The sequence below is a fragment of the Bufo gargarizans genome, chromosome 11 (genome assembly GCF_014858855.1).
Source record: "Bufo gargarizans isolate SCDJY-AF-19 chromosome 11, ASM1485885v1, whole genome shotgun sequence".
Classification (NCBI taxonomy): domain Eukaryota; kingdom Metazoa; phylum Chordata; class Amphibia; order Anura; family Bufonidae; genus Bufo; species Bufo gargarizans.
This window is the reverse complement of record NC_058090.1, coordinates 35,729,886-35,756,558: the sequence shown is the minus strand read 5'-3', so window position 1 is coordinate 35,756,558 and position 26,673 is coordinate 35,729,886. Positions and strand designations below refer to the sequence as shown.

The 26,673-nt window shown below is 43.8% G+C and overlaps 1 protein-coding gene across 2 annotated transcripts in view; it reads right to left on the bottom strand.

Annotated features, from left to right (window-relative positions):
* LOC122922190 (potassium channel subfamily K member 16-like) overlaps window positions 1-26,123 on the bottom strand; it is a 38,585-nt gene extending 12,462 nt beyond the window's left edge. The window contains exons 1-2 of one of the 2 annotated variants that reach the window (XM_044272708.1): window positions 25,993-26,123; window positions 1,482-1,941 (exon numbers count right to left, since the gene is read on the bottom strand). In XM_044272708.1, the coding sequence (XP_044128643.1) occupies window positions 1,482-1,676 (195 nt within the window). In that variant the 5' untranslated portion in view covers window positions 1,677-1,941; window positions 25,993-26,123. Of the gene's footprint in view, window positions 1-1,481; window positions 2,005-25,992 lie in introns of those variants that run through there. The other variant, XM_044272709.1, reaches the window with a different exon arrangement.
* Between the last annotated feature and the right edge of the window lie 550 nt (window positions 26,124-26,673).

Below are 26,673 nucleotides of genomic sequence, written 5' to 3'. Positions count from 1 at the left end.
CTAAGGATGCCATTGAACACATTCTTTTTTTATTGAAAGGTTAGAATTTTTTATGAATAGAATATTTTCATTTGTTTTTTATTTAGAACTGTATCGTTTGGTTTGTAGAGTTTTCATGTCTACAATACAATGCAGGCTGCTGAATCCTGTCCTGTGCTAAATCCAACAGAGGTGCCCTCTGACTGCTCGCTCTGCAGCCCCCCTTCTTTCTGCTCATCTGAAGCTAATCTAATCCGGAACCCTATATAACATGTTATACATTTGCTCCAGAACAGAGGAAAGAGGAGCCGAGAGCTTGTCCTGGTTTTAGCACTGAACAGAACACAACCGTCTGCATTGCATTGTATTGCATGGCAGCTCTACAAGCCAAATAATACTACTTTAAAAAAAAAATATATAACTATCTAATGCAAATCTTTTTTAATTTTTGAAAATGCATCCAATGCAATAATTAATGAAGGACAGGACATCATCGATAAGTGCTAGTGCTGTACGCAACAAAAATGAGTATTGTGAGTCACTCCCAACCGGGAATCTAGGTTAGAGAAGGCATGTTACAAGGGCAGGACGTGCTTTTGTTTTTCTAAAAGATTAAGAAAAAAATTAATAGAAAACTGCTAAAACATTACAAATAAATTAATAAATTAATTAATTATTTCAGAATTAGAAATATATCTAATCTTGCCTGCTAACCAACAACCTAGCTATCTGTGGGTGCAATATCTTTTTCTGTGGAAGCAAAATATCCCATCCATCCATCTAAGGACACGTTCACACAGAGTTAAAGGAGGTTTTGAGACAGATTTTACTTGCAGTTTTTTTTCCCCCCAGCCAAAGCAATCTAGTTAAAGGGGTTTTGCCATATCAGACAATGGGGGGGTATATCGCTAGGATATGCCCCCATTGTCTGATAGGTGCAGGTCCCACCTCTGGGACCCGCACCTACAATGAGAACGGAGCAGGGAAATGAACGGAGGGTGCACTGCTGGCTCGGCTCGGTGCACCGTCTGCCCCATAGAAATGAATGGGAGCAGGGGCCGTGCGTGCGCGTTGCGCTCCCATTCTCTTCTATGGGAGAAGCGCTTGGTGGTGGACGGACTCCGGGAAATTCAGGGGTCCTCCAGCCAAAGCTCTCCCCGCTCCGTTCTCGTTGTAGGTGCTAGAGGTGGGACCTGCATCTATCAGATAACGGGGGCATATCCTAGCGATATGCCCCCATTGTCTGTGATGGGAATGCCCCTTTAAGTAAGTGTGTTAATTCTACTGCATCTGTAGAAGAGATAGATAGATAGATAGATATGTACGAGATGGATAGATAGATAGGAGATAGATATGAGATAGATAGATAGGGGATAGATAGATATGAGATGGATAGATATGTACGAGATGGATAGATAGATAGATAGATAGATATGAGATGGATAGATAGATAGATAGATAGATATGTACGAGATGGATAGATAGGAGTAAAATGTTCTTACCTGAATGAGATGTTCCAGGGCATCATGGGTAAGACAAGTGTAATTCTTCAAAAAGTCCAACCTGTGTTGCTCCGTTTTCAGCTTGACGTCCGTCTCTGCGTCCTGTTCCAACATCTGAAACACCATGGCACCCGCCAGGAGGTACGTGAGAAATCCTACACCCAACAGGGCACTTCTAATGAGCCCAGAAGCCATCCTGAAAAGTTCTGAGTTTTCTTCTCATCCACTCAGTTCATTTCTGTCTCCTTCATTATTCCTCCGACCGTGAGAAACAGGAAATCCAGTCCTTGTTTCTGTTCTTCTGAGTCTTGGGAGCTCAAGTTGACAAATCAAGGAATTTTCACATGACAAGGGATGTCCAAGCGAGGAGCAGGATGACTTGACATGAGTCCGGGTGGAGCTAGCCGCGGCTCATCCCTCTCAAACTTTGTACTTTGAATTCTGACACGGTTTGCATTTCCTGTAAGCAAATACATACGGGACGGAGAGATCGTTACTAAATGTTTAATCATCGCCTGCTGAAGGGACTTCTTTGTAAGGATTGGGCGGATTCACTTTTATTGTCCCTAGGAGTGGACACGATGCTGGTTGTTGGCACAGGTGTAGTGGAAATAATGTCCTGAATAATATAACAGTACACAATACTACTAATAGTACACAATACTACTAACAGTACACAATACTACTAATAGTGCACAATACTACTAACAGTACACAATACTAACAGTACACATTACTACTAATAGTACACAATACTACTAACATACACAATACTACTACAGTCACACAATACTAATAGTACACAATCTACTAACTAGTACACAAAGACCTACTAGATAGTACACAATACTACTAATAGTACACAATACTACTAATAGTACACAAACTACTAACTAGTACACAAGTACTACCTAAATAGTACACAATACCTACTATGATAGTACACCAATACTACTAAAGAGTACACATAGCTATACTAGCTACCACAATACCTACTAATAGTACACAATACTACTAATAGCTACACAATACCCCTACTAACAGTACACAATACTAATCGTACACAATACTACTGATACGTACACAATACTACTGATAGTACACAATACTACTAATAGTACACAATACTACTAACAGTACACAATACTACTAATAGTACACAATACTACTAACAGTACACAATACTACTAATAGTACACAATAATACTAATAGTACACAATACTACTAATAGTACACAATACTACTAACAGTACACAATACTACTAATAGTACACAATAATACTAATAGTACACAATACTACTAATAGTACACAATACTACTAACAGTACACAATACTACTAATAGTACACATTACTACTAATAGTACACAATACTACTAATAGTACACAATACTACTAACAGTACACAATACTAACAGTACACAATACTACTAATAGTACACATTACTACTAACAGTACACAATACTACTAATAGTACACAATACTACTAACAGTACACAATACTACTAATAGTACACAATACTACTAACAGTACACAATACTACTAATAGTACACAATACTACTAACAGTACACAATACATATTAAAGGGGTTTTATGGACTTCTGTAAATACAATAGAGCACACCTAATTTCAGAAAACTTGAGAGATGGTGGGTGGTGGCGGAGGGTCTGAGCGCTGAGCCCCCCTACTTTTTGCCAAATCCCTCAAAAATCTAAAATGCTGTGCTCGCTAATGAGAACTTTACCAGTTTGGGGTGCTCATGCACCCATGCAAATTGCAGTTCCCAATGCACGGGCACCGTCCACGTGGCCAGCGCTATGCAGACCTATTCAATTTGAATGGGTTTGCGATCTGTCAGCACTGCAAAAAAATTGAGCGTGTTCTATTTTTTTGGGCCACGGACCAAAATGCCACGGAAGCACTGTAGTGCTTCCGTGGCCTTCCGCGCCGTGCCTCTGCACCGTATCTTCCAGGTTGCGGACCCATTCAAGAGAATGGGTCCACATCTGTGATACGGTGTGCACGCGGCCGGTGCCCATATATTGTGGGGCTGCTGTTTGCGAGCCACAATATGGGATACGTCCGGCACACATTCGTGTGCATGAGGCTTTAAAGGGTATTCCGGTTGATACAAATTGTCCTCTATCATCAGGATAGGTGGCAACTATTAGATCTTTGGGGTCCTATTACTGGGATCCCCACCAGCGCCAAGAATTAGGACCCCGTTATTTTCCGAGTCCTCCCAAGATGAGCCCAGTGTCAGGAGGAGCATGCGTACTGCTGCTACGTTCACCTCTGTGGGAGTTCCGGAAATAGCCGATTGATGTATTCGCCTGTGTCCGGAACTACCAACCTGCTTACTGCTCCGTTCACCTTGCGGGATATGGGCTTTCGTCATTGCTAGGGGTCCCAGTGGTAGGATCCCTCCAGTTTAATACAGTTGAGTCCCATTATTATGACCACTAGCTAATATCCAGAGTAACCGCCATGTGCAGCACGGACAGCAGCTAGACGGGCTGTGAGGGTTTCTATAGGGTCCTGGTAGGTTGTCACAGATATCTGGAGCCACGCTGACTACAGTGCATCCTACCGCTGCTGGAGGGCGTGGAGGACGATCTATAGAGCAAACATTACAATCGAGATGGTCCCACACATTTCCTGGTTCCAACACCCCACGCTGACTCATTTACCTCCTTGACCTCTCCTGTGATGACATTATCTCACCCGGTTTAGGTGTCAGACTACCGCCCGACTATTCAAGTTAGACCCGAGCGCCCTAGTACACTGGCCTTCAGTCCTGCGGTATTGTTCATCAACTCTGCTATTTCGGGTTGCTTCTCTGCTGAATCATCAACTCTGTTATGCTGGTTTAGTCCTCCTCTACATCAACTCTGCATACCTGTTTACAACCTTACTGCATCATCAACTATAACAACTATACTGAACTCTGCTACATAAGCTTTATCCATACTCTGCTACCTTAGCTCTGCTACATTGACCTCCAGTACACTACATCAGCTGTGCTGCAACACTCAACTAGTTTGGTCTCTGCTCAGCTGCATCAACTCTTCTATATCACTCAGCTAGTCTGGTCTCCAGTACGCTGATTCAAATCTGCTACAACTTTTTTTCTGCATCGGCCGTCCTCCTGCTGTAACAGTGCTGCGCAACATCAATATTAAAATCCTGGAGAACCCCTTTGAGTATATTGTATACAGCACAGACCAAAAGTTTGGACACACCTTCTCATTCAAAGAGTTTTCTTTATTTTCATGACTATGAAAATTGTAGATTCACAGTGAAGGCATCAAAACTATGAATTAACACATGTGGAATTATATACATAACAAACAAGTGTGAAACAACTGAAAATATGTAATATTCTAGGTTCTTCAAAGTAGCCACCTTTTGCTTTGATTACTGCTTTGCACACTCTTGGCATTCTCTTGTTGAGCTTCAAGAGGTAGTCACCTGAAATGGTTTTCACTTCACAGGTGTGCCCTGTCAGGCTTAATAAGTGGGATTTCTTGCTTTATAAATGGGGTTGGGACCATCAGTTGCGTTGTGGAGAAGTCAGGTGGATACACAGCTGATAGTCCTACTGAATAGACTGTTAGATGTATGTATTTCCAAAATGGTTGTAGTAATGGGCATGACCAAAATATGTAAAGCAGCGTGTTCTCCAAGTCTGGCAAGGCCAGATTCCCTAGTTTATCACCCCATTGACAGTAATGAGGTCCGGCGGTGATCCGGCCACTTGCTAGCATAATTGCCAGGTTTCGACCGGACAAATGCCGTCATATCTGACGGAAAAGCGAACACAGCCCAACAGGTGTAAAGATTCCTGTGGGTAAGTAGAGGCATAGCTTGGTATTTTGGGGTATGTGGTTTAGGTCTCATGCACACAGCCGTTGTTTGGGTACGCATCCGAGCCACTCAGATGCGGACCCATTCACTTTAATGGGGCCGCAAAAGATGCAGACAGCACTCTGTGTGCTGTCCGCATCCGTTGCTCCGTTTTGTGGCCCCGCTTAAAAAAATATAACATGTCCTATTCTTGTCCGCTCTTTGCGGACAAGAATAGGCATTTATATTGAAGGCTGTCCGTGCTGTTCCGCAAATTACAGAAACGCACGGATGACATCCGTGTTTTGCGGATCTGCTATTTGCGGACCGCAAAACACACCACGGTCGTGTGCATGAGGCCTTATACTGTAAAGAAAAACTTAATCCAGTCTAGGGCATTGTCTAGCGAGTTTCCATGGTCGGCTAGAGTCAAGATTACATCATCCGCAAAGAAAGATATAGTACGTGTACGAATACCCCGCACAGATGCATCATGCCAAGGATTCCATAAATTAAAAAAAAATCAAGGGAGATAGAGAACACCCCTGTCTTATGCTGTTTGATATGGAGAGTTTGTCCGATAAGGACTCGTTAGCAAGGACTTGCACCATTGGTTTACAGCTTGCATGCTCAACCTGCGGCCCCCCAGCTGTTGCAAAACTACAACTCCCAGCATGCCTGAACAGCCTACAGCTATGAGCCTACAACAAGGCATGGTGGGAGTTGTAGTTTTACAACAGCTGGACGGCCGCAGGCTGAGCATCCCTGGTTTACAGTAAAGCGCTTGAAAGCCGAAACGTTCGAGGTCTGAGAAGACGTATGACCAATTAATACAATCAAATGCCTTCCCGGCGTCCAAAGACAACAGGACAGCTGGAGAGATGGAAAGTATGCCCTTTCAAGAAATGATCGGACCTCCGGAGCGCCAGGCTGGGATTGAAAGGATCAGAATGCAGACTATAGAGAGAGGCATAATATTCCTGAAACTTGTTTGCAATATCTTTGGGATGAAAGATTCTCCCATGTGGAGAGCTATCATGTGAGATTTCAGGCGTTGGGCTTTTAGGCGAGAGGCTATTAGCTTACCAGCTTTGTTATCTTGGTAATAATATCGCGCCTTAGTGTATGATAAGTATTCAGTCAGTAAGTGTTCTCACAGTAGTTTCCTGAGAGATACCAATTGATCCTTATAGACAGAAGGTTGGTGAGACTTATTCAAAAGCTCTAGTTTCCAGATGTCGTCTAAAAGGGATTGCAACTTTTTTTCTTTTTTAAGGAGTGGCCCGGTTTAATCATAGATTCCCGTTTTACGGCTTTATGGGCATTCCACAACAAGAAGGGGTTAGAAACAGAGTCTACGTTCATTGTAAAATATTCCTTAAAGGGGTTGTATCATCTCAGACATTGGGGGCATATCACTAGGATATACCCTCAATGTCTGATAAGTGAGGATCCTACCTCTGGGACCCGCATCTATCTTTAGAATGGAGCCCGCAAAGTGAAGGAGGGCGCACATGTGCCCTCCATTCATTTTATTTCAGCTATTTTCCAAAGTCCCATTTAAACGAAAGGGAAGCGCGCCACACAAGTGTGGCCGCTACGGCGTTCACTTCTGTGGGCGTGACTGAAGTAAGCGAGCGGCGTGCCCGCCTTTGCTTTGCAGGCTCCATTCTAAAAAGATAGCTGCAGGTCTCAAAGGTGAGACCCGCACCTATCAGACATTAAAGGCATATACTAGTGATAAGCCCCCAATGTATGAGATGACACAACCCCTTTAAGCCTTATTGATGGATATCTGAGTAGTAATGGTCTTCATTTAAAGTGAACGTATTTTGTTTCCGTGTCCTTTTTGTTACAATGCCTATCCTAGTACGCGAAAACAGATGCAACATGGATGTCATACGGACGCCATCCATATTTTTTGCGGATCTGCATTTTGCAGACCACAAAATACATACGGTTGTGTGAATGTAGCCTAACACTGTACCTTCTGCTTAGATGGGCAATTTGGCTGTCACCTCTTTAATTTGTATGGGGGGGGGGGGTGACCTTTGTATTCATTGTGTTTTTTATTTTTGTATCTTGTTTTATATATATATCTTAAGATCTCCAAATCGAGGTTTGGGTGGGGATAAAACATTCCTCTATATTTATAGACCATGTTGGGATGCCTTTTTTTATAGACCATGTTGGGATGCCTTTACACGCTGTACATTTTATTGCAGAATTTTTCACTACTAAAAGTACTTGCTGCTCCATTCAAGTGAATAGAACTGATTTTCACTTGCGGAAATTTCTGCAACAAAATCTGCAGCGTGTGAAGGCGCCTTATAGTCTCAATTGTAGTTAACTTATACTGAAGCAAGAGGTCCCCATCTCCTCTACATAAATCAATGCAAGAGTAGCTGTTATGCTGGGGGGAGGGGGGAGGGGAAGTCATTTTTTTTTGCCATGGAGTATTCTCCATGCGTCACAGAGACCCTCGTGCCTTAACAGTTTTCTCCATGATTGGGGGGGGGGGGGAATGTATGGAAGGTAGATGTAGCATCCATTGTGGAATTCAAATCCCCACCTAAAAAGAATTTACCTGGTAGAACTGTGTTCGGCTAGTTTCACACTACTGTTTGTGAGATCCAGCAGGGTTTGCGCAGTGGTATAGCAGGGTTTGTGCAGTGGTATTTATCTGTCCCATTCTTGGCCTATTTGCCGGGTTGCGGCCGGATCTCCACCGGTCCCTATTATAGTGAATGGGGCCAGAAGGCATTCATGTAGCTTCCAGCAATGCTAGATCCAGAGAGACCTCGTGTGAAACTAGCCTTAGCTAGCCTCTGTAATTTATGAAGGAACCTTAATTGTCCCCTGTTCGGAGCATATACAGACACTAAAGTATACAAGACGACGTTGATGGAGCGTACCAAAAGGACAGATCTTCCACTGCGATCGATGCGTTTTTGTATGAGCTGGAAGGAGTTCTCAATTGCAATAAGGACACGGATGTTTAATGCAGGACGCGTCTTTGGATATAATATGTGTCTCTTGAGCACAGAAGACGTTACACTTAAGGTTTTAGCTCCAGCACTTAACGTTCATGGATGCAATTTTGAACACCATTATAAGATGTCTTTAAGTTAACCTGGCATTGCCTTGGAAGCGGCTTAGGCAGGGCGGCGAATCTCCTTAATGACACCAGTCCTGTATGGAGACTTAGGCCTCTTTCACACAACCGTATCGCTTTTTCAGTGTTTTTCACCACAGAGGGACAGCTTTGGGGCAGTATATTGTGTTATTGGTTATTTGGTTCTGCTGGGATGGTATTTTGCACTATGGTATTGTTGACCCACCTACTTGTGTTGCCCCACCTTCTGTTAATTTGGAACTGCCTACAAAATAGGGCCACTTTTAGGTTTTCCCAGTCCGCCCCTGGCGGCATCGGGGGGTGTCTAATACACCCTTTACTGGCAATGCCTAAGCTGATTACAAGGCATCATACTCAGCCAGTCAGAATCCTACTCCATACTGATGAGGGGCAAGCACCCCGAAACAGCTGTCTACGGATAGGTATTTGGTTATATTACCTTGTCAAATCCCAAGGCTTGTTGGATAGTAAGATCTTGACTTATAGGTGGTGCAGACAAGATGGTTCTCTTTTTTGGGATATACTTTTTTGCATATTCGCTTCCCATGGAGCATTGCCAATTAGTCGTACTTCCAGTAAGTCTCCATACAGGACTGTTCTCTTTAAAGGGATTCTGTCACCAGGATTTACCCTATAGAGATATTTATATGTGCCCATCAGTCTCCTTGTTTTGTATTAAATGATCCCACTATTACTGCTCTGTGTGTCTTTTATTCTTCCAAAAAGCGATTTTATAGAAATGTAAATTACCTTGCTAAGGAGCCCACCTGCGCCCATCGTTCCGGAGCCCAGCACCGCCTACCAGTTAATTTATTCACTGCACTTGCCCTGACGCCATTCCTTCCAAGCGCAATAATCTCGCGCAGGCACAGTGTACACAGTAGTATTCGCCAGTGCGGCTACTGGCACAGGCTTTGTCGATCCAACCGCGCATGCGCCAGCTCCCTGCGCACGTCGCTGGCACCGGAAAAGACCTTAGCATTTGGCGCAGGGAGCCGGCACATGCACAATTGGATCGACGAAGCCTGTGCCAGTAGCCGCACGGGCGCATACTACTGTGTACACTGTGCCTGCGCGAGATTACGGCGCTTGGAAGGAATGGCGTCAGGGCAAGTGCAGTGAATAAATTAACTGGCTCCGGAACGATGGGCGCGGGTGGGCTCCAACAGATCGTGGAAGAACCCCTTGGGCTCCTTAGCAAGGTAATTTACATATCTATCAAATCGCTTTTTGGAACGATAAAAGACACACAAAGCAGTAATAGTGGGATCATTTAATACAAAACAAGGAGACTGATGGGCACATATAAATATCGCTATAGGGTAAATCCTGGTGACAGAATCCCTTTAAGGAGATTCAGCACCTTGCCCAAGCCGCTTCCAAGGCATGGCAGGGAGTCAGCTGGAATCCTACTCCGTAATGATGTAGGGCAAGCACCCAGAAACAGCTGTCTACTGAGGGATGTCTGGCTTGGCTATATTCCCTTGTCAAATCCCAAAGCTTGCTGGATAGTCTGATCTTGACCCATAGGTAGCTACTTCCAAGAGTTGGCACCTGTGAGATTGTTGTCTTTCTTGGGAGATACCTCTTCGCATACACAGTATGGAAAAAGTGTTTTGTTGTGAAGTTATGCTTATGAATGGTTACAGAAATTCAGGGAAGGTCACACAAGTGTCAGTCATGAGGAAAGAGCCGGACGCCTGCCCACAACTGATGACAAAATTGGGCGTGCACATGAACTGATTCTGCTGGATGGACGAGCGACAGTGGGTTGTGTGGTCCTACAAGGATGAAGATTCACGTCTGATGAAGAGGAGAAGACAGCGGTGCATTCGTGGCTTGCAGCTCAGCCTAAAACATTTTTAATGAGCTAGTATGGAAGCTTGTTGGCAGAAGGACAAAGTGCATTGAAAAGCAGGAGATTTGGTTGAATAAATTATGCATTTGCCTTCTCTGAAAGTTGATAAAGATAATTTCTACAGCCAGAGTGCGGATCATTTTTGACTCACCTTGGTGTATTGGAGAATCACATTGGTTCCATAAATGTCCAGAATTGTACAAGCGAAAAATGCCCCATTCTTATCGAAGGCCACATGATTTTTTTTGTACATGGACATTGATGCCAGAGGAAAATCATGCAATGCCCTGATATGCCCCTCAGTTTTATTTGTGGCCAGAGTTTCCAGAGGAAGTCTCCTATGTGTCTAACAATGGCTCTTTATGTAGAGACTGCGAGGTGCCAAGATAGATGCCAACATAGATGCCAGATATAAAACACCCAGACGCTATTTTTATGTTATACGCTCATTGGAGGAAATCCCTTTGCTATTGAATATTGTTGGATGATATTTTTGGTCTTTTGAGAGCAGGAATACAATCAGTAGTTACAGTATATTCACTACAGTCCCCAGTAACCTGTCCCTGACTCATGGTATCCTGTTACTGTGTTGGGTTCTTTCAGTGTTTAATATTGATGACCTAGACTCAAGATCTGATCGGTGGGGTCCTACTCCCGGTACCCCTAGAAGCAGACCACGCAACTGCTATGGGACCCAGCACAGAACTTGTTCTTCTCTTCCCCGGATGAAAACATTGCATTTTCAGGCAACTTTATATTTAAATATGTCCTGAGGTCCCAGTGAGCAGCGAGTGTTCACAGCAGTGCCATCAAATGGAAGAGATGAGTTCTTTTTTTTGCACAAGCATTAGTAATTCCGGGGGCACCAATGAAGGCATTAATAATACTGTGGTGGCGCTAAAGGGGGAATTACTATTGCTGGGGGCACTATTAATTCTGGGGAGCACGAATGGGGGCAATATTAATTCTGGGGGGCACTAATCAGAGTATTAATATTACTAAGGGGCACTAATGGGGACATATTAATTCTGTGAGGAACTAATAGAGGCATTAATAATTCTGGGAGGCACTTATGGAGGCATAACTACAAACCGGATTCCCAAAAAGGTGGGACACTATACAAATCGTGAATAAAAACTGAATGCAATGATGTGGAGGTGCCAACTTCTAATATTTTATTCAGAATAGAACATAAGTCACGGAACAAAAGTTTAAACGGAGAAAATGTACCATTTTAAGGGAAAAATATGTTGAATCAGAATTTCATGGTGTCAACAAATCCCCAAAAAGTTGGGACAAGGCCATTTTCCCCACTGTGTGGCATCTCCCCTTCTTCTTACAACACTCAACAGATGTCTGGGGACCAAGGAGACCAGATTCTCAAGTTTAGAAATAGGAATGCTCTCCCATTCTTGTCTAATACAGGCCTCTAACTGTTCAATCGTCTTGAGCCTTCTTTGTTGCACCTTCCTCTTTATGATGCGCCAAATGTTCTCTATAGGTGAAAGATCTGGACTGCAGACCGGCCATTTCAGTACCCGGATCCTTCTCCTACGCAGCCATGATGTTGTGATTGATGCAGAATGTGGTCTGGCAGTAATCAAAGCAAAAGGTGGCTACTTTGAAGAACCTAGAATATGACATATTTTCAGTTGTTTCACTTTTTTTTTTTATGTATATAATTCCACATGTGTTAATTCATAGTTTTGATGCCTTCAGTGTGAATCTACAATTTTCATAGTCATGAAAATAAAGAAAACTCTTTGAATGAGAAGGTGTGTCCAAACTTTTGGTCTGTACTGTACGATATATTACAGAGGAGCAGCAGGCTATAAGTGGGTACACCTTGGTGCAGCACTATACTCAGTGCTGTGGCAAGGAGACAGTGGCCCACAGTGCTATTGCAGCACGCACACTATTTTTATTTGTGTTGTGTGGTGAACACATAGGCCCTTCCTATTTTTAATATTTATCTTAATAAAAGTTGAGGTTTTATCTTCTTTTTCCCAACGTTTCATAGTACCGTTAGCAATGTTTATATTTGAAACGTAATCCCCCGTTAACCTTCTTCAGTGAAATTGATTTATCTAGGTCTTTAATTATCCAGGGATGGCAGGTTTTTTGTCAACTAGCCTCAGTTCGGACAAATGGGATGAGGAAGCGAAGGTAGTATTCTCAGAAGTGCAACTACCAGCTGAAGCAATCACACTGAGCTTGTCAGGTTCCTTTAAGCAGCTCACAAACACCTATAAGGACCACGTGAGGGGTTGGTGGGAGACACAGACCCTAGAAACGTACACCAGGAACCTGGAGGTCTGCGTATCCCCCTTCTTCCAACAGTGAGGATCCAGTCTCCAGAATTCAATAAAAAGTGGGAGAAAGAGTCTATTGATAGCTCACTGCGACTTATGACACTCCTCCAGAAGGTTTTCTAGGAGCATAGTACACATCTGCTACAAGAGCAAATTACCAACATAAAAAAATTAGCAGATAATCCAGATTTTGCTCGTAAAGAGCAGTTATTACAGCAAACTATTGAACGGTTTACGTCACAGCTCAAAACACGTAAACACTTTCAATATTTACAGCGGACTTCAAAGAAGGTCGCATCTTGGACTTTGGATCCAAGACAGTAAAAATCATTGAAGGAGAAACTGAACCCTCATCATCAGAGGGGGAAAGAGAGTGAGTTTTTCTCGCACAACCGCTCAGTTTCCTATATTTTCGTCATCCAGAAGTAGATCACGAGGCAGGGGGAATAGAGGTAGAAGACCACGCCAACGGGGTGTTTTTTGTAGGGACACCACTGACTACCTACACATTAAGGGACAGGAAAAATCAATAGGGACATTGAATAACGAGGGCCGCAGAGATATTACCTCGAGGGGCAGGGAATGAAGGGATACTGTTCCCTCAGATGATCTTCGGATTATTAACCTATCAGAAAGGGTCCTGAGTCCCTCTGAGATGCAGATTCTAAGTAAAGGCCTCTCATTTGTCCCTACCTGTGCCTTTAACCTCTTTAAATGGGTGAAGGACTTGACACTTTTTGTAAGACGGCTAAAATGGAGGAAATTCTTTGCAACTCACGATAAACAACAATGCACTGAGTTGGGGGTTAACACGGATGAGCTACAGGATATACGCCTACTAGTGGATCTTATGGAAGAAGGGGAAAGAGGTTTAGGTGAGGGTCCCTTTACTACTTTAAAACTCCCATCCACTAAGAACCCACCGATTGGTGACAATACACCCATGGACTTATTCCTAAAAATAGCAATTGATCAATTGCAGGCACTGGAGGGGTGTAGGGTTGGCTGGTCAAACCTTTCCAGGTCAGAAACAGAGGCCTTATTATTCCTTGAGCGCGACCCCTCAATTGTCATAAAACCAGCTGACAAGGTGGGGGGGGGGGGGATATCACTATTATGGGATGGGAACAATATCGAACGATGTGCTTGAACATCTTAAAAGATAGTCACTGTTACAGAGTCCTGGGGTCAAATCCTACTGCCAACTTTCTTAAGCAACTAAAGGACATCCTTACCTTGGCACAGGGTGAAAAACGTATTAGTGAGGTGGAATTTCTCTATTTGTGTCCTAAACATCCAGTGGTCCCTTGCTTTTATAGTCTTCCTAAGATACACAAGGGGTTAACTCCTCTAAAGGGTAGACCCATTGTCTCTTGGGTGGGGGGCCTCACACAGGGCATTAGCACATATGTGGGTGAGGTGCTGCGGCCCTTTGTGATGGCTTTCCCATCCTATGTGAGAGACAGCATGGATGTGATCAAAAAGCTGGAGGGTATCCAGATTGACAATCATACCTGGCTGGCTAGCCTAGATGTGGAGGTGCTCTACAGCTCCATACCCCAGGACATGGGGTGTGGAGCGGTAGCGGCCTTCCTGCAGGAGCGAGGCACACATTTGTGGCGAAATAATGCATTTGTGCTAGAATTACTTCAATTCATTCTTGAACACAATGTGGTTTTTTTCACCACCAGTTCTACCACCAGCTCAGAGAAGTGGCCATGGGCAGTCCATGCGCACCAACTTTTGCCAATCTCTACCTGGGCTGGTGGGAACGGAAGGTGGTTTTTGCAGACAACGCCAATAGATGGGCAGAACACATTAGCGTGTGGCTGCGCTTCATTGACGACGTGCTGATTATTTGGTCAGGAAGCTCTGTGGCATTTCAGGAGGAATTTGTGAAGGACCTGAATGAGAATAACTTGGGCCTTCATTTTACATCAGGAATCCACAGGGATAAAATTACTTTCCTAGACCTTATGATCTTTAGGGACACTGAGGGTAACCTAAATACAAGATTATTTCGAAAAGATACCACCACAAACAGTCTGTTACAATGGGACAGCTGCCACCCTTCAGCCCTTAAAAGAAGCATCCCTAAAGGACAATATCTGAGGTTGCGCCGGAATTGTTCTAGGTTACCGGACTATAGGGTGGCAGCAAAGGACCTCCATAATCGGTTTCGAAATAGGGGCTACCCAGATCAGGTCCTCAAAAATGCGTCCCAACATTCTTTGTCGGTAAACCATGATACGTTGTTACAACCACGTGTGAAGGAAAGCATGGATCAGCAAATCCGCATTGTCGCCACATTTGATGAAGCCCACGAAAAGGTGCGGGATGTCCTCACCCAATACTGGGGGATTTTACAATCAGACCCAGACGTGGGACATCTGGTGGGTGCCACCCTGTCTATTACGTTTCGGCGGGGTCGCAATCTAATGGACAGGTTAGTCCATAGCTTCCTGCACAAAAGCAGCTTCTCCCCTTGTAATCACATATGATATTACAGAGGAGCAGCAGGCTATAAGTGGGTACACCTTGGTGCAGCACTATACTCTGTGGCAAGGAGACAGTGGCCCACAGTGCTATTGCAGCACGCGCACTATTTCTTTGTGTTGTGTGGTGAACACATAGGCCCTTCCTAATTTTAATATTTATCTTAATAAAAGTTGAAGTTTTATTTTATTTTTCCCAACATTTCACAGTACCGTTAGCAATAACTATTACTGGGGGCACTAATGAGGCATTATTAATTCTAGGGGGCACAATGCTGGGAGGTGCTAATGAGGGCATTATTATGGGGGGGGGGCACTAATGGAGGCATAACTAGTACTGGAGGCACAAATGGGGTGCATTATCAATACTGGGGGTCACTAATGGAGGCATTAATATTATTGGAGGGCACAAATGGGGCATTATTAATACTGGGAGCCACATTATGACATAGTGACTTAACACCCTGTGTTAAACCATGCCCCCCACAACCACACCCCCTTTGGGGTGTGGCTTAATTTGCCTGATATTTTTTGTTGGGAAAGGTGGCAACCCTAGTGTTGGACTTTCACCAATCAGATACTGGTGACTGATACTCAGAATAGATCATCAGCATAAAACCCCCTTCAGAGATAGCCTGAGATTACTTGGCAGTTGCTGCTGATCAGACAGTTCACTGCATTCTGATTTTTCCACAACCTAAACAGAGCTTTTTTTTTTTATTTTTTGTAATAATAGTACATCATGGACTAAATTCCGCAGCCACAGTTCTCCTTACTCCAGTAATAAGTGTAATTACTTATCTCTAGCACCAGGTGGCAGCATTACACTAATTTTAAATAAAATATTTTCAAAAATGTCGAAGACGGAAAAGTAAATGTGAAGGAAAAATATGTTAAAAGGGTTTGATCAGGCAGAAATTTTTTTTTTAGAAGACATCTAAAATAACATAAGTCACTCTGACATCACTTCCTGGGTTCCCCTTTGGATTCGTCCTTTTCAACGCAGACATGTGACTACTGCAGCAGGGGAAGAGGGAAATGTCAGAGGCGGAGTGGAGGGGGAATCCGTAACATATGACTTAATTTGCTATTTTTGAAGATATTTTCAAAATAATCAACCCCTTTTAAAAGCTATTGTCCAAAGCTTTACAAGTGATGGCCTGTCCACAGATTAGGCCACGAAAAATCTGATCTTCAGGGGTCCGATATGCTGCTGCACTGCCGCCGATCAGCTGAACTACACAGCTCCGTCCACTGCGCAATTTGCATCACTGTGTGGTTCTGGCACCAGGGCTACTGCAGAGCAGTTGATCAGCGGGGTGTCGAGTCAGATTTGGATGGCCTATCGTCTCTGGATAACAGGACCTACAGTGAAGTTCTCCCATCAGGCACATGGATCTGTGAAAAAAAACGCTTGTAGACGCCCATTGACTTTTATGTATTGACGTGACACAAGCGCTCGATCCGCATCATCTGTGGAGGGAGAGTCAAGAACTCCCCATACACAAAAGACTGCCAGCCTGTCCCACCAAAAACAGGTTCAGCTGACAATACACTACTGTGTATGAGGACCTTAAAGGGGTTGTCCAGAATTTTGATACAGGATTTTGCACTGCAATCTATACTTCCATTATAATATTTGGCCCTCTATAGCCAAGCAGACCATAGTACACTCCACGCCCACCACAGTATTGATCAGGGGAATTTTTTTACATTTCCACCCACCGAGCAGACCTTAGGTCACCTGCAGTGAAAGCTTTATCTTTATGGATCAGGTAGGGCTGTGGCTAGATATTTGCCGTAGAGGACAATTAGCTTCTAAATCTGCCTTCGCAATGACTCACAAGTCTGACTACAACAGAGATCTTTATTTATTTATGGGTGAGTATCTTATGGATGAGTAAGGATTTTATAGGATAAATCTACAGTCCGGGAAATCTACAGGAAAAAGCAGCTCTTTGAGCACAGCCATCCCATTAAAATGTTACTGATTATAACAACAATTAAATGGGCTTTACGAACGTTTAATACTGATGAGGATAGGTCATCAGTATCTGATCAGTGGGGGGGGGGGGTCTTACTCCCGACAACCCCACGATCAGCGACCTCCTCTCAGCTTACAAAGCACAGCGCCATCCTTTGGATAGTGGCTGTGCTTGGTATTGCAGCTCAGGCCCATTCACTTGAGAGGCGCTTAGACCATGTGAGCAATGAATGTGATGTCACATGGCTGCAGCACTCATTGGAGCACCAGGCTATTAAAAGTACGTTCACACAACAAAAACCACAGCAGAAAAATCTGTAGCAGATCAGTAGCTGAAAACAGGTATGTTTTGGTGGCAGATTTTTAATTTGGTGGCTGTTTTAGAGGATTTTTTACAACTGTTTTCGGAGAGTTTTTGGTCTAGGTTTTCCAGCTTCCCCATTGACTTCTATGAAATCCACAATCAAATCTGCTTCCACTTCTCAAGCATTTTTTCAAAATTAGCTACTGCAGTGTCGCATTTGTTATATGCATGCTGCTAAAAAGGTCAACATTTTGATTTACTGTGTATTTATACATTTTTATGTAAGAGGCAGTTAACATGCCAAAGTAACCGGTTGCTAGCTGGGGTTATGTACCTCTCCCCATGGGGAGGAAGAGTTAAGTCAGAACAGTCAGTGTCAAGACAGTGAAGTATGCTGAGGTAGCAGAACACAGCCCTGAAGAAAGATAGCCAGCAAGATATATTTGAAAAGCATACCAGTGTTGAGAGGAGGTGCGTGAAGAAGCTCTGTGGAGATAAACTGCTTAGGAAGAAGCAGAACACCTGTTCCAGATATTCAAGTCTTCTGGTACCTGGGCAGACTACAAAGCAGAATCTGGATATTGCCACTATACTACGTCCTGCAGTGAAAACCTGTAGTAATATTAATTGTGAGAAGGAAACCTGTGAAAAAATTCCAGAACAGTCTGATGTTGGGTCCGCGAGAAAGAAGTGTTGCACACCTTTTTTGGGATGCTTATGCTGAACTGCCTCATCATTGCCTCCATGCTGCAGGGGACCCTGCCTTGCACCTCACAATTCATCTGCACTAAGGGAACCCTGAACCACCATCAGGCAGGAGAAACCCCAGAACCAGGGTGTGCCCCAAATAGAAGAAAGGTGCAACCTTCCCATCACTGCAGCGTCAGACTGAATAACAACTACAATCAACATCCTTGCTACTGCCACTCCTATCATTTTCCCCTCTCCTGAGCTCACTGCACTATTGATAAAAACGTTACCATTTTTACACCATAACAGGGGGTTTTTCACATTAAAGTCAATGGGAGAGCTGATGCTGAAGCAGTGGCAGATTTTAGCCGTATAGCTCCTAGATGGGACAAACCCAGGCACTCAGCATATACACAGATGTAATGCAAAAATGTATATCCAGAAATGTATCTTTATTGAAATCGATAAAACAAATAAATAGATGCATAAATTGGCGAAGACAAACACAACCACATGGAGAGTGCACGAAACACGTCGGGACATCGATACTAATGATCTCTTGTTAGGACAGGTCATCAGTTTTAAATACCCGGACAACCCCTTTAAAAGCAAATAAAATAAAAAATCATACACATTTAGTCACATCAATTGAGGAATGCATCGACACTAATACACTAGATCTTATATTGTCCTATTTTGCAGATGCATCCTATTCGAGCATATGGCCTCAGTACAGGGGGTGACACCACACAGGACCCCCTCTCTGAGCCAGAAAGGACAGACAATCTGTACGAGTTGCTCCTGTTCTGGCAGGGGTCGTCTCACTTCAGTAAATGGCATTTATCCTGTAGAGAAAGTTAATACCAGGCACTTACTAATGTATTGTGATTGTCCATATTGCCTCCTTTGCTGACTGGATTCACTTTTCCATCACTGCTCGATTGGTGGGGGTCTGACCTCTGGGATCTACATGCTCGTGCACACAAATTTATTTTTTATCCGTGCCCGTTCTGTTTTGTTTGCGGCCTATACGTGGAACCATTCACTTCAATGGGGCAGCAAAAAAAAGCGGCAATGACTGTGCGCATTCCATATGTCTGCATGTTCGTTCCTCAAAAAAATAAAACATGTGATATATTTGTCCGCATTATGGACAAGGAGAGGACTGTTCTATTATGAGCCGCCTGTTCCGTTCCGCAAAATGCAGAACACACATGGCCGGTATCCGTGTTTTGCGGTCCCCAAACAACGGCTGTGAGCATAAGCCCTTACAGTGAAGGAGTCACAGCACCGATTCAGCACTGTGGCCCCTTCACAATGTTCCCCATCAACCTGCTGTGCAGGGGAACTATAGCGCAGTTCCATTGTAATTAATGGGGCCTGCTGCTGTTCTCTCTGGAGAGACGCTGCGATGGCAAAGGCCGTGAAAGTGTCGCAGTGCTAAATCAACGGTTAGGCTCCTTCATTCTGAAGATTGGTGAGGTCTTCTGAGGATCCTAGCCATACACCTTCACTTTATACTTCTCAGTGTACTGGGATCAAAGAACAAAAATTATTTTCTCATTATTTCTCTAAATTCTTTTTACAGTAATACTAATAATAGTATTGCAGCGATAAAGCTGGTGACATGGGATTGTCATAGAAAATCACGCAACTGCAAACAATAAAAAGGGACAAAACTGGCCAAATATGGTCCTCTTATCATCATCTGGGAAATCGTCTCTGAGAAGAACATTTTAGCCATCACCTCTGCCCCATATAACAAACCTCATGTGTACAATTTTCTACATTGTACTAGAGTTGTACTAATTCCACTTTAGGCTACTTTCACACTAACGTTTTTTGTGGATCCGTCACGGATCTGCAAAAACGCTTCCGTTACAGTAATACAACCGCATGCATCCGGTTGTATCATGTCTTCTATAGCCATGACGGATCCGCCTTGAACACCATTGAAAGTCAACGGGGGACAGATCAGTTTTCTATTGTGCCAGAGAAAACGGATCAGTCCCCATTGACTTACATTGTGTGTCAGGACGGATCCGTTTGGCTGAGCTTCATCAGGCAGGCAGCGTTTTAGTGTCCACCTCCAGAGCGGAATGGAGACGGAACGGAGGCAAACTGATGCATTCTGAGCGGATCCTTTTCCATTCAGAATGCATTAGGGCAAAACTGATCCGTTTTGGACGCTTGTGAGAGCCCTGAACGGATCTCACAAACGGAAAGCCAAAACGCGAGTGTGAAAGTAGCCTTAAAGAGGACATGTCTACTGTATTAGTAAATGCTTTTATGTATTTACGTTCCTCTGTTATTTCCTGTTACAGATCAGTGTGGACCCACTTTGACAAGTAACCAGTTTGGCGTAGGGCTAAGGTACAGTCTAAACAGTCACTAAGGCTTTATAGCTGTTTTTTGAGAGACAGGCAGGACATAGTTAACATGGTTGAGGTTAGACACAAGATAGACTTGCAGACAGGGTATTGGTGAAGCACACACAAGGCAGACAGGCTGGAGACCAGAATGGAGCACCGACTGGGTAGATAGACTGGTTAGATAGACTGGTTATAGAACTGAAATTCGCAGGTAAATCACAAACCTAAAACGCAGGTAAATCACAATAGCACTAGACTATCGAACACCTTTGCTAGTCACCTAGGAACCTAACGCTCAGGCACTCTCTGCCTTGAGAGGGTGCCTTAAATACCTAGAGACCTTCATCCATTGTCCCTAGGGGAACATGAGACAGGAGCATGAAGGCAGAAAAATGGAGAGGTCACGGGCAACCAAGACATGAGATGACACAGTGAGTGAAGCTACATCCGTGCCTTCAGGGACACGGACCACAGACCTAACATTGCTCCAATAAATGCGTTACATTGTCAGTAGTGTTTGTTCCTACACTGATTGTGTAGGAATGCCCCATTGACACGGGGAATAGTGACACTAGTGCTTCCCCACCCCAACCTCATCTTCATTTTTTTCTGGACAATTGACCAAATAATCAAGGACACAACAACATTTTTAAAGACATTCCCCATGCCTCCAAATGCACTCAACAGACTCCAGTCCCCCGATTTTTAACCCTATAATATTTGACAGGAAAAAATAAAATAAAATAGTACAGCATGCAGCACTAGTCTGTCAGTCAAAACAATGGACACCAGAACGGAACCCAGCAGACCCCACTAATAGCCAGTGGGTCTATTGGTTGAGTTCGATGGATCTGGCAATGCGTCATCCTTTCCATTTGGAACAGAAACTATGATGCCGATGTGAACAGAGCATAATATTCACAGAACAATACATAACACAATAAACGAAGAGACACAATACATCATACATCTACATATAGAGACATATACCTTATTTTGATCCAGCATCAGGCCCATAGCTGATCGAGTGTGCAGGGTTTGGGCTTGGTCCTCACATTCCCTTGTGTCTCAGCAGCTTTTACAGAAGACAGTTTCCCTCTGAGAGCAAACACTGGCAGAAAGTTTATTAAAGGGGTTGTCTCACTTCAGCAAATTGCATTTATTATGTAGACAAAGTTAATACAAGCCAATTACTAATGTACTGTGATTGTCCATATTGCCTTCTTTGCTGGCTTGGTTCATTTTTCCATCGCATTATACTCCTTTCTAGGGGTTTCGACCACCCTGAAGCAGCGGTGGTCATGCTTGCACACTATAGGAATAAGTGCCATCCTCTCTGATGGCCGAGAGCGCACATAGGTGGGCACTTTTTTCTATAGTGCGCAAGCCTGACCCTTGCTGCTGGATTGCAGGGTGGTAGTAACACCTGGATATGAAAAAAATGAATCAAGCCAGCAAAGGAGGCAATATAGACAATCACAATACATTAGCAAGTGCCTGGTATTAACTTTTTCTCTACATGGTAAATGCCATTTGCCGAAACGAGACAACCCCTTTAATGGAGCAGAGTCTGGCACCTGTCATATTATGGTTTGGAGGTGGTAGCAGCCAGTGATGGGAGCAGGCAGCATTTGGGAAGAGCAAAAAGAAACCGCTTGTCATCGTTTTTGGTGTGATCTTTAGCAAAGCTACAGCATTTTACCATCATTTTGCATAAATCACATATGGCTTCCTTTGCTTGGCGCCTGTGCTGCTCCCATCATTGAACCTGTTTACCTCTTATAAGCACATAAAAAAATAAAAAAAAAACACCTGGAAAACTTATTGGGATTTAGCGGAGACTAAAACTATAATCTACTAGTGGTGCTTGGTCAATGATCACACAGCCAAGGTGGTGCACCCTTTATTTTGGGTTCTGCAGTAGGGTATATGCTGAGGCAGGTCACATTAATACCAGAATGCTCTGGTTCGCACCTCATTGAGAATCAGCACTAGGGACCGTCTGCTCATTAATCAGGACTACATAGCATATGCATTACATTTGAAGTACCCCAGAGTAAGGGGCTATCTGCAAATCGTTATGTAATATTATGCATTGACTTTTCTGCTATGTATGCACCCAGCAAAGCTATGTGTGGATGGCACAGCCAGGGTTAACAATCCTGGGACAGCCCTTGTAAGAGGTTTGGTGTGGTCCCATCCCAAATCAGGAGTATAGTGTTTGCAGTGAAGAAGAGAGTAAGCAAAGTCCCTGTGCTCCATTTCCTAGTACTAGGCCTCAAGCTATCAGAGACTCGCCAATCTCGGTAAGATCTACAGAAGGAGAGGGAGATAAAGAGAAAGAGAAAGCTGGAATCTGCATTGTCAAGCATAGAAGTCAGCAAGGTAACCTGCTACTTCAGCTATTCAGACTTTGGTGCTGTGAGGGACATCGTTAAGACACCCTTCACACCCGGACACAACTTCGTCAGTAGTATCACTAAAGTCCTGTATTCTGCAGTGGACCCTGTAGCCACCATTATAAAGGTTCAATTGTCCACCATAAATTCTCCAGAAAGAGACAGAAGAGAAAGAGGTACATAACTCTCAACCTTGCCAACATCCATACATCACTGTCTGGGAGAGAACTGCACTGTCTGCAGCTGACACTGTATCTGCTATAATCAGATGTACTACAACTCCCATTTTAACTTAAAGAGATTGTCTCATCTCCCACCGCTGGGACCCGCACCTAAATCGAGGAAGCCACTTAAATTGGAAGTGCACACACAAGCAAACTAAGCCACACGTTACCACCAGCAACAGCATGCGTGGCAACCATGTCACGGCAATCACCCAGAAGGCCGAGAGCCTGTCACCGCAAGTGTGGCAACAGTGTCACAGCGTACACCACAAGCCGTGACCGCTAAAGAGCTGCCTCGTCTTCCTCTCTGCCCGTCAGGGATTATGATCCTGAGCACAGCTGATAAGATCTTCAGCTGACTCTCTGTAGGAATGGAGTCCATTACTCCTATTTTCTACATATTGCACAAAATCTAAAGCAACACAGTGGAATTTCTTCTCCCGCCGCATGTACGGGTTATGATACGGCGTCCCTAATGATGTTTGACCTCAACTAGTGGATTAAGTTAATTCTTGACTAGTGTTTTATAGATTGGAGCAAGTCTGGAATATCCTGCTCAACTACTCCACCTATTTTCCTGGCATGCATGAAAGGCTGCGATTGTGCTGCTGAAAAGTGGTGAAAGGTGCGTCCCATTTAACCTGCCCACTAAACCTCCGGTAATAAATGCCGCGCTCACAGGACACACTTTTACATTTATAGATGTGTTTTTCCATCGCCTGCCGCCCCGCAAAGCTTTTAGGCGCAGCACTCTTCTTTGAAAGGTCTTTTAGAGCAAAGCTAAGTCAGCACGTAGCAGCGTATCATTCATTACAGTATGTCTGTTTATGCTAGGTTATTGAGTACTCCTCAGTATGGCTGCCTGCCCGGGATGGTGGTGCAGAAGAAGATGGCATACTCCCCCTCAAAACCACCAAGAGGTGTAATGCCGGTACGTCTCTGATAAGCAAAATGAATAAGGCCGGTGAAACAAAATCCCGGAGCTCGTGACTTGATTACTCAGCATTGAGAATCCGATTTATTACAAGGTATTCTATAGCTGGTCACTTAATGGCTGGTTGGTTCATGTAACCTTTCCATGTGTTCATAAAGCCTCTACACAGATCATATTTAAGCCCCATTCCCACGACCGTATTTTTGCTTAGCATCCGATCCACGTTTTTTGCAGATCGGATGTGGACCCACTCATTTCAATGTGTCCCCAAAAAATGCGTTTCATAGTCCCGAAAAAAAAAATATAGAACTTGTCCTATTCTTGTCTGTTTTGCGGACAAGAACAGGCATTGATACAATGGGTCCACACAAAAAAAATATAGACGCAACACAGATGTCACACGGACGTCATCCTATTTTTTGCAGACCGCAAAATACATCTGGTCGTGTGAATGTACCATTAAGCCACTTTCACACAATCAGTGATTTTGAGCCATTCTTTCCATTAGGGCTCATTCACAATAACGTATGTTTGGTCCGCATTCAATCCGTATTTTTTTGGCAGGTTGGATGCGGACTTCAAAGGGGCCGCAAAAGATGGGGACAGCATCCGTATATCCGCCCAGCGGCCCCACAAAAAAATAGAACATGTCTTATTCTTATTCATTTTACGGACAAGAATAGGACAGTTTTATGGACGGCAGGAGATTCTTTTCCGCAAAAATGTGGACCACATGTGGCCGGTATCTGTGTTTTGCGGATCTGCAAAAACGACTACGTCTGTGTGCATGAGCCCTTATCCTTTATCTGTCTGTGGAGGCTCCACTTCTAATTTTGGATCACATTCGCTGATGAAAATCACTGACCGAATATTGACAGTGTGAAAGTGGCCTTAGGGCTCATTCACACGACCGTATGAATGGATCTGCATCCGTTCTGCAATTTTGGCGGAATGAGTGCGGACCCATTCATTTCAATGGGGCTGCAGAAGATGCGGACAGCACACCGTATGTATTTTGTAGTCCGCAAAAAATACGGATGACATCCGTGTGCATTCCGTATTTTGCGGGACGGGAACAGCTGGCCCTTCATAGAACTGTACTATCCTTGTCCGTAATGCGGACAATAATAGGACATGTTCTATTTTTTTGGCGGAATGGAAATACGGACATACGGAAATGCACACGGAGTAACTTCAGTTTTTTTCTCACGGATCTATTGAAATGAATGGTTCCGTATTCGGTCCGCCAAAAAAACTGAACCGACATGGAAAGAAAATACGTTCATGTGCATGAGGCCTCACACGAACGTGTTTTGTTTCCGTTTTGTTTTTTTGCGGATACAATGCAGACCCATTCATTTCAATGGGTCTGCAAAAAATACAGACAGCACACCGTGTACTATCCGCATCCGTATGTCCGTTCTGTAGCCCCGCAAAAAAAAAAAAAAACATGTTTTATTCTTGTTCATTTTGCAGACAAGAATAGGCATTGTTACAATGGATCCGCAAAAAAAGAAAAAAAAAAGGATGCCATACGGACCGCCATCCGTTTTTTTGCAGATCCTCAAAACACATACGGTCGTGTGAATGTAGCCTTAAAGTACATACATTTTTGATATCTCGCTCCCATTAATATCTATGAATACTGCTGTGCCTACATGCGGATACTCTTTTAGATTTCCGGACACAAGCGAACAACTCCGAATAAGTCCCTGGTGTTACTGCACAGATTCCAGAGTTTACAGTCGTCGTATTCACTTTACAGCCAGAAAATAACTGCTCTGTTTCTCGAAAATCATAAAAGAATTATTACAGTTATTTTAACCTCGCACAGCTGGACGTAAATCGCTGTACACCATGGAAACGTCACATATATGTCCGTGCAATAGCGGTCGTGCTTCATTATAGGGGGAAAATAAGGCCTAAAAAGGTTTGACATGAGAGACTACTTACAACAATGGCGTCGCGAAGATCCCAAGTAATCACGCGGATTGGGGACACGTATCCCAGCGATCGGGAGAGACCGCAGCCGGCGGCGTCTCACAATCCTCCGGTCGATTTGATGCAGTAATGATGTACGTAAGGGCGACAATGTACAGAAGCATCAGTAAGTTTGGATCACAAGTGAAACCCATTATACTGCAAACTAAGTTTAGGTGTGGCCAACTGAGGACTGAGGACTTATCAGCGGGCTGCAGGGAACTGGTTGTACTGGTGATACTGGCCGTGTTTATGTCACCCTATATAACGTGCAGCGTTATGTTATCTGTGCGACTGAACACGAGAGGGTCAGGAAATATTTACTTATATATGAAATATACGGGGGCGAGTTATCAAAACTGGTGCAAAGGAAAACTGGCTTAGTTGCCCCTAGCAACCAATCAAAGGAGCTGTCAAAAATAAAAAGATAAATCTGATTGGTTGCTATGGGCAACTAAGGCCTGTTTCACACTTGCGATGTTATTTTCCGGTATTGAGATCCGGCAGAGGATCTCAATACCAGAAAAATAAATGTTTCCGCTTAGTCCTCATTAGGGAAGAGCGAATTGACTTCGGATGAAACATCCAAAGTCGATTCGCATAAAACTTTGTTCTAATACTGTACGGAGCAGGAGCTCCGTACAGTATTAGAAT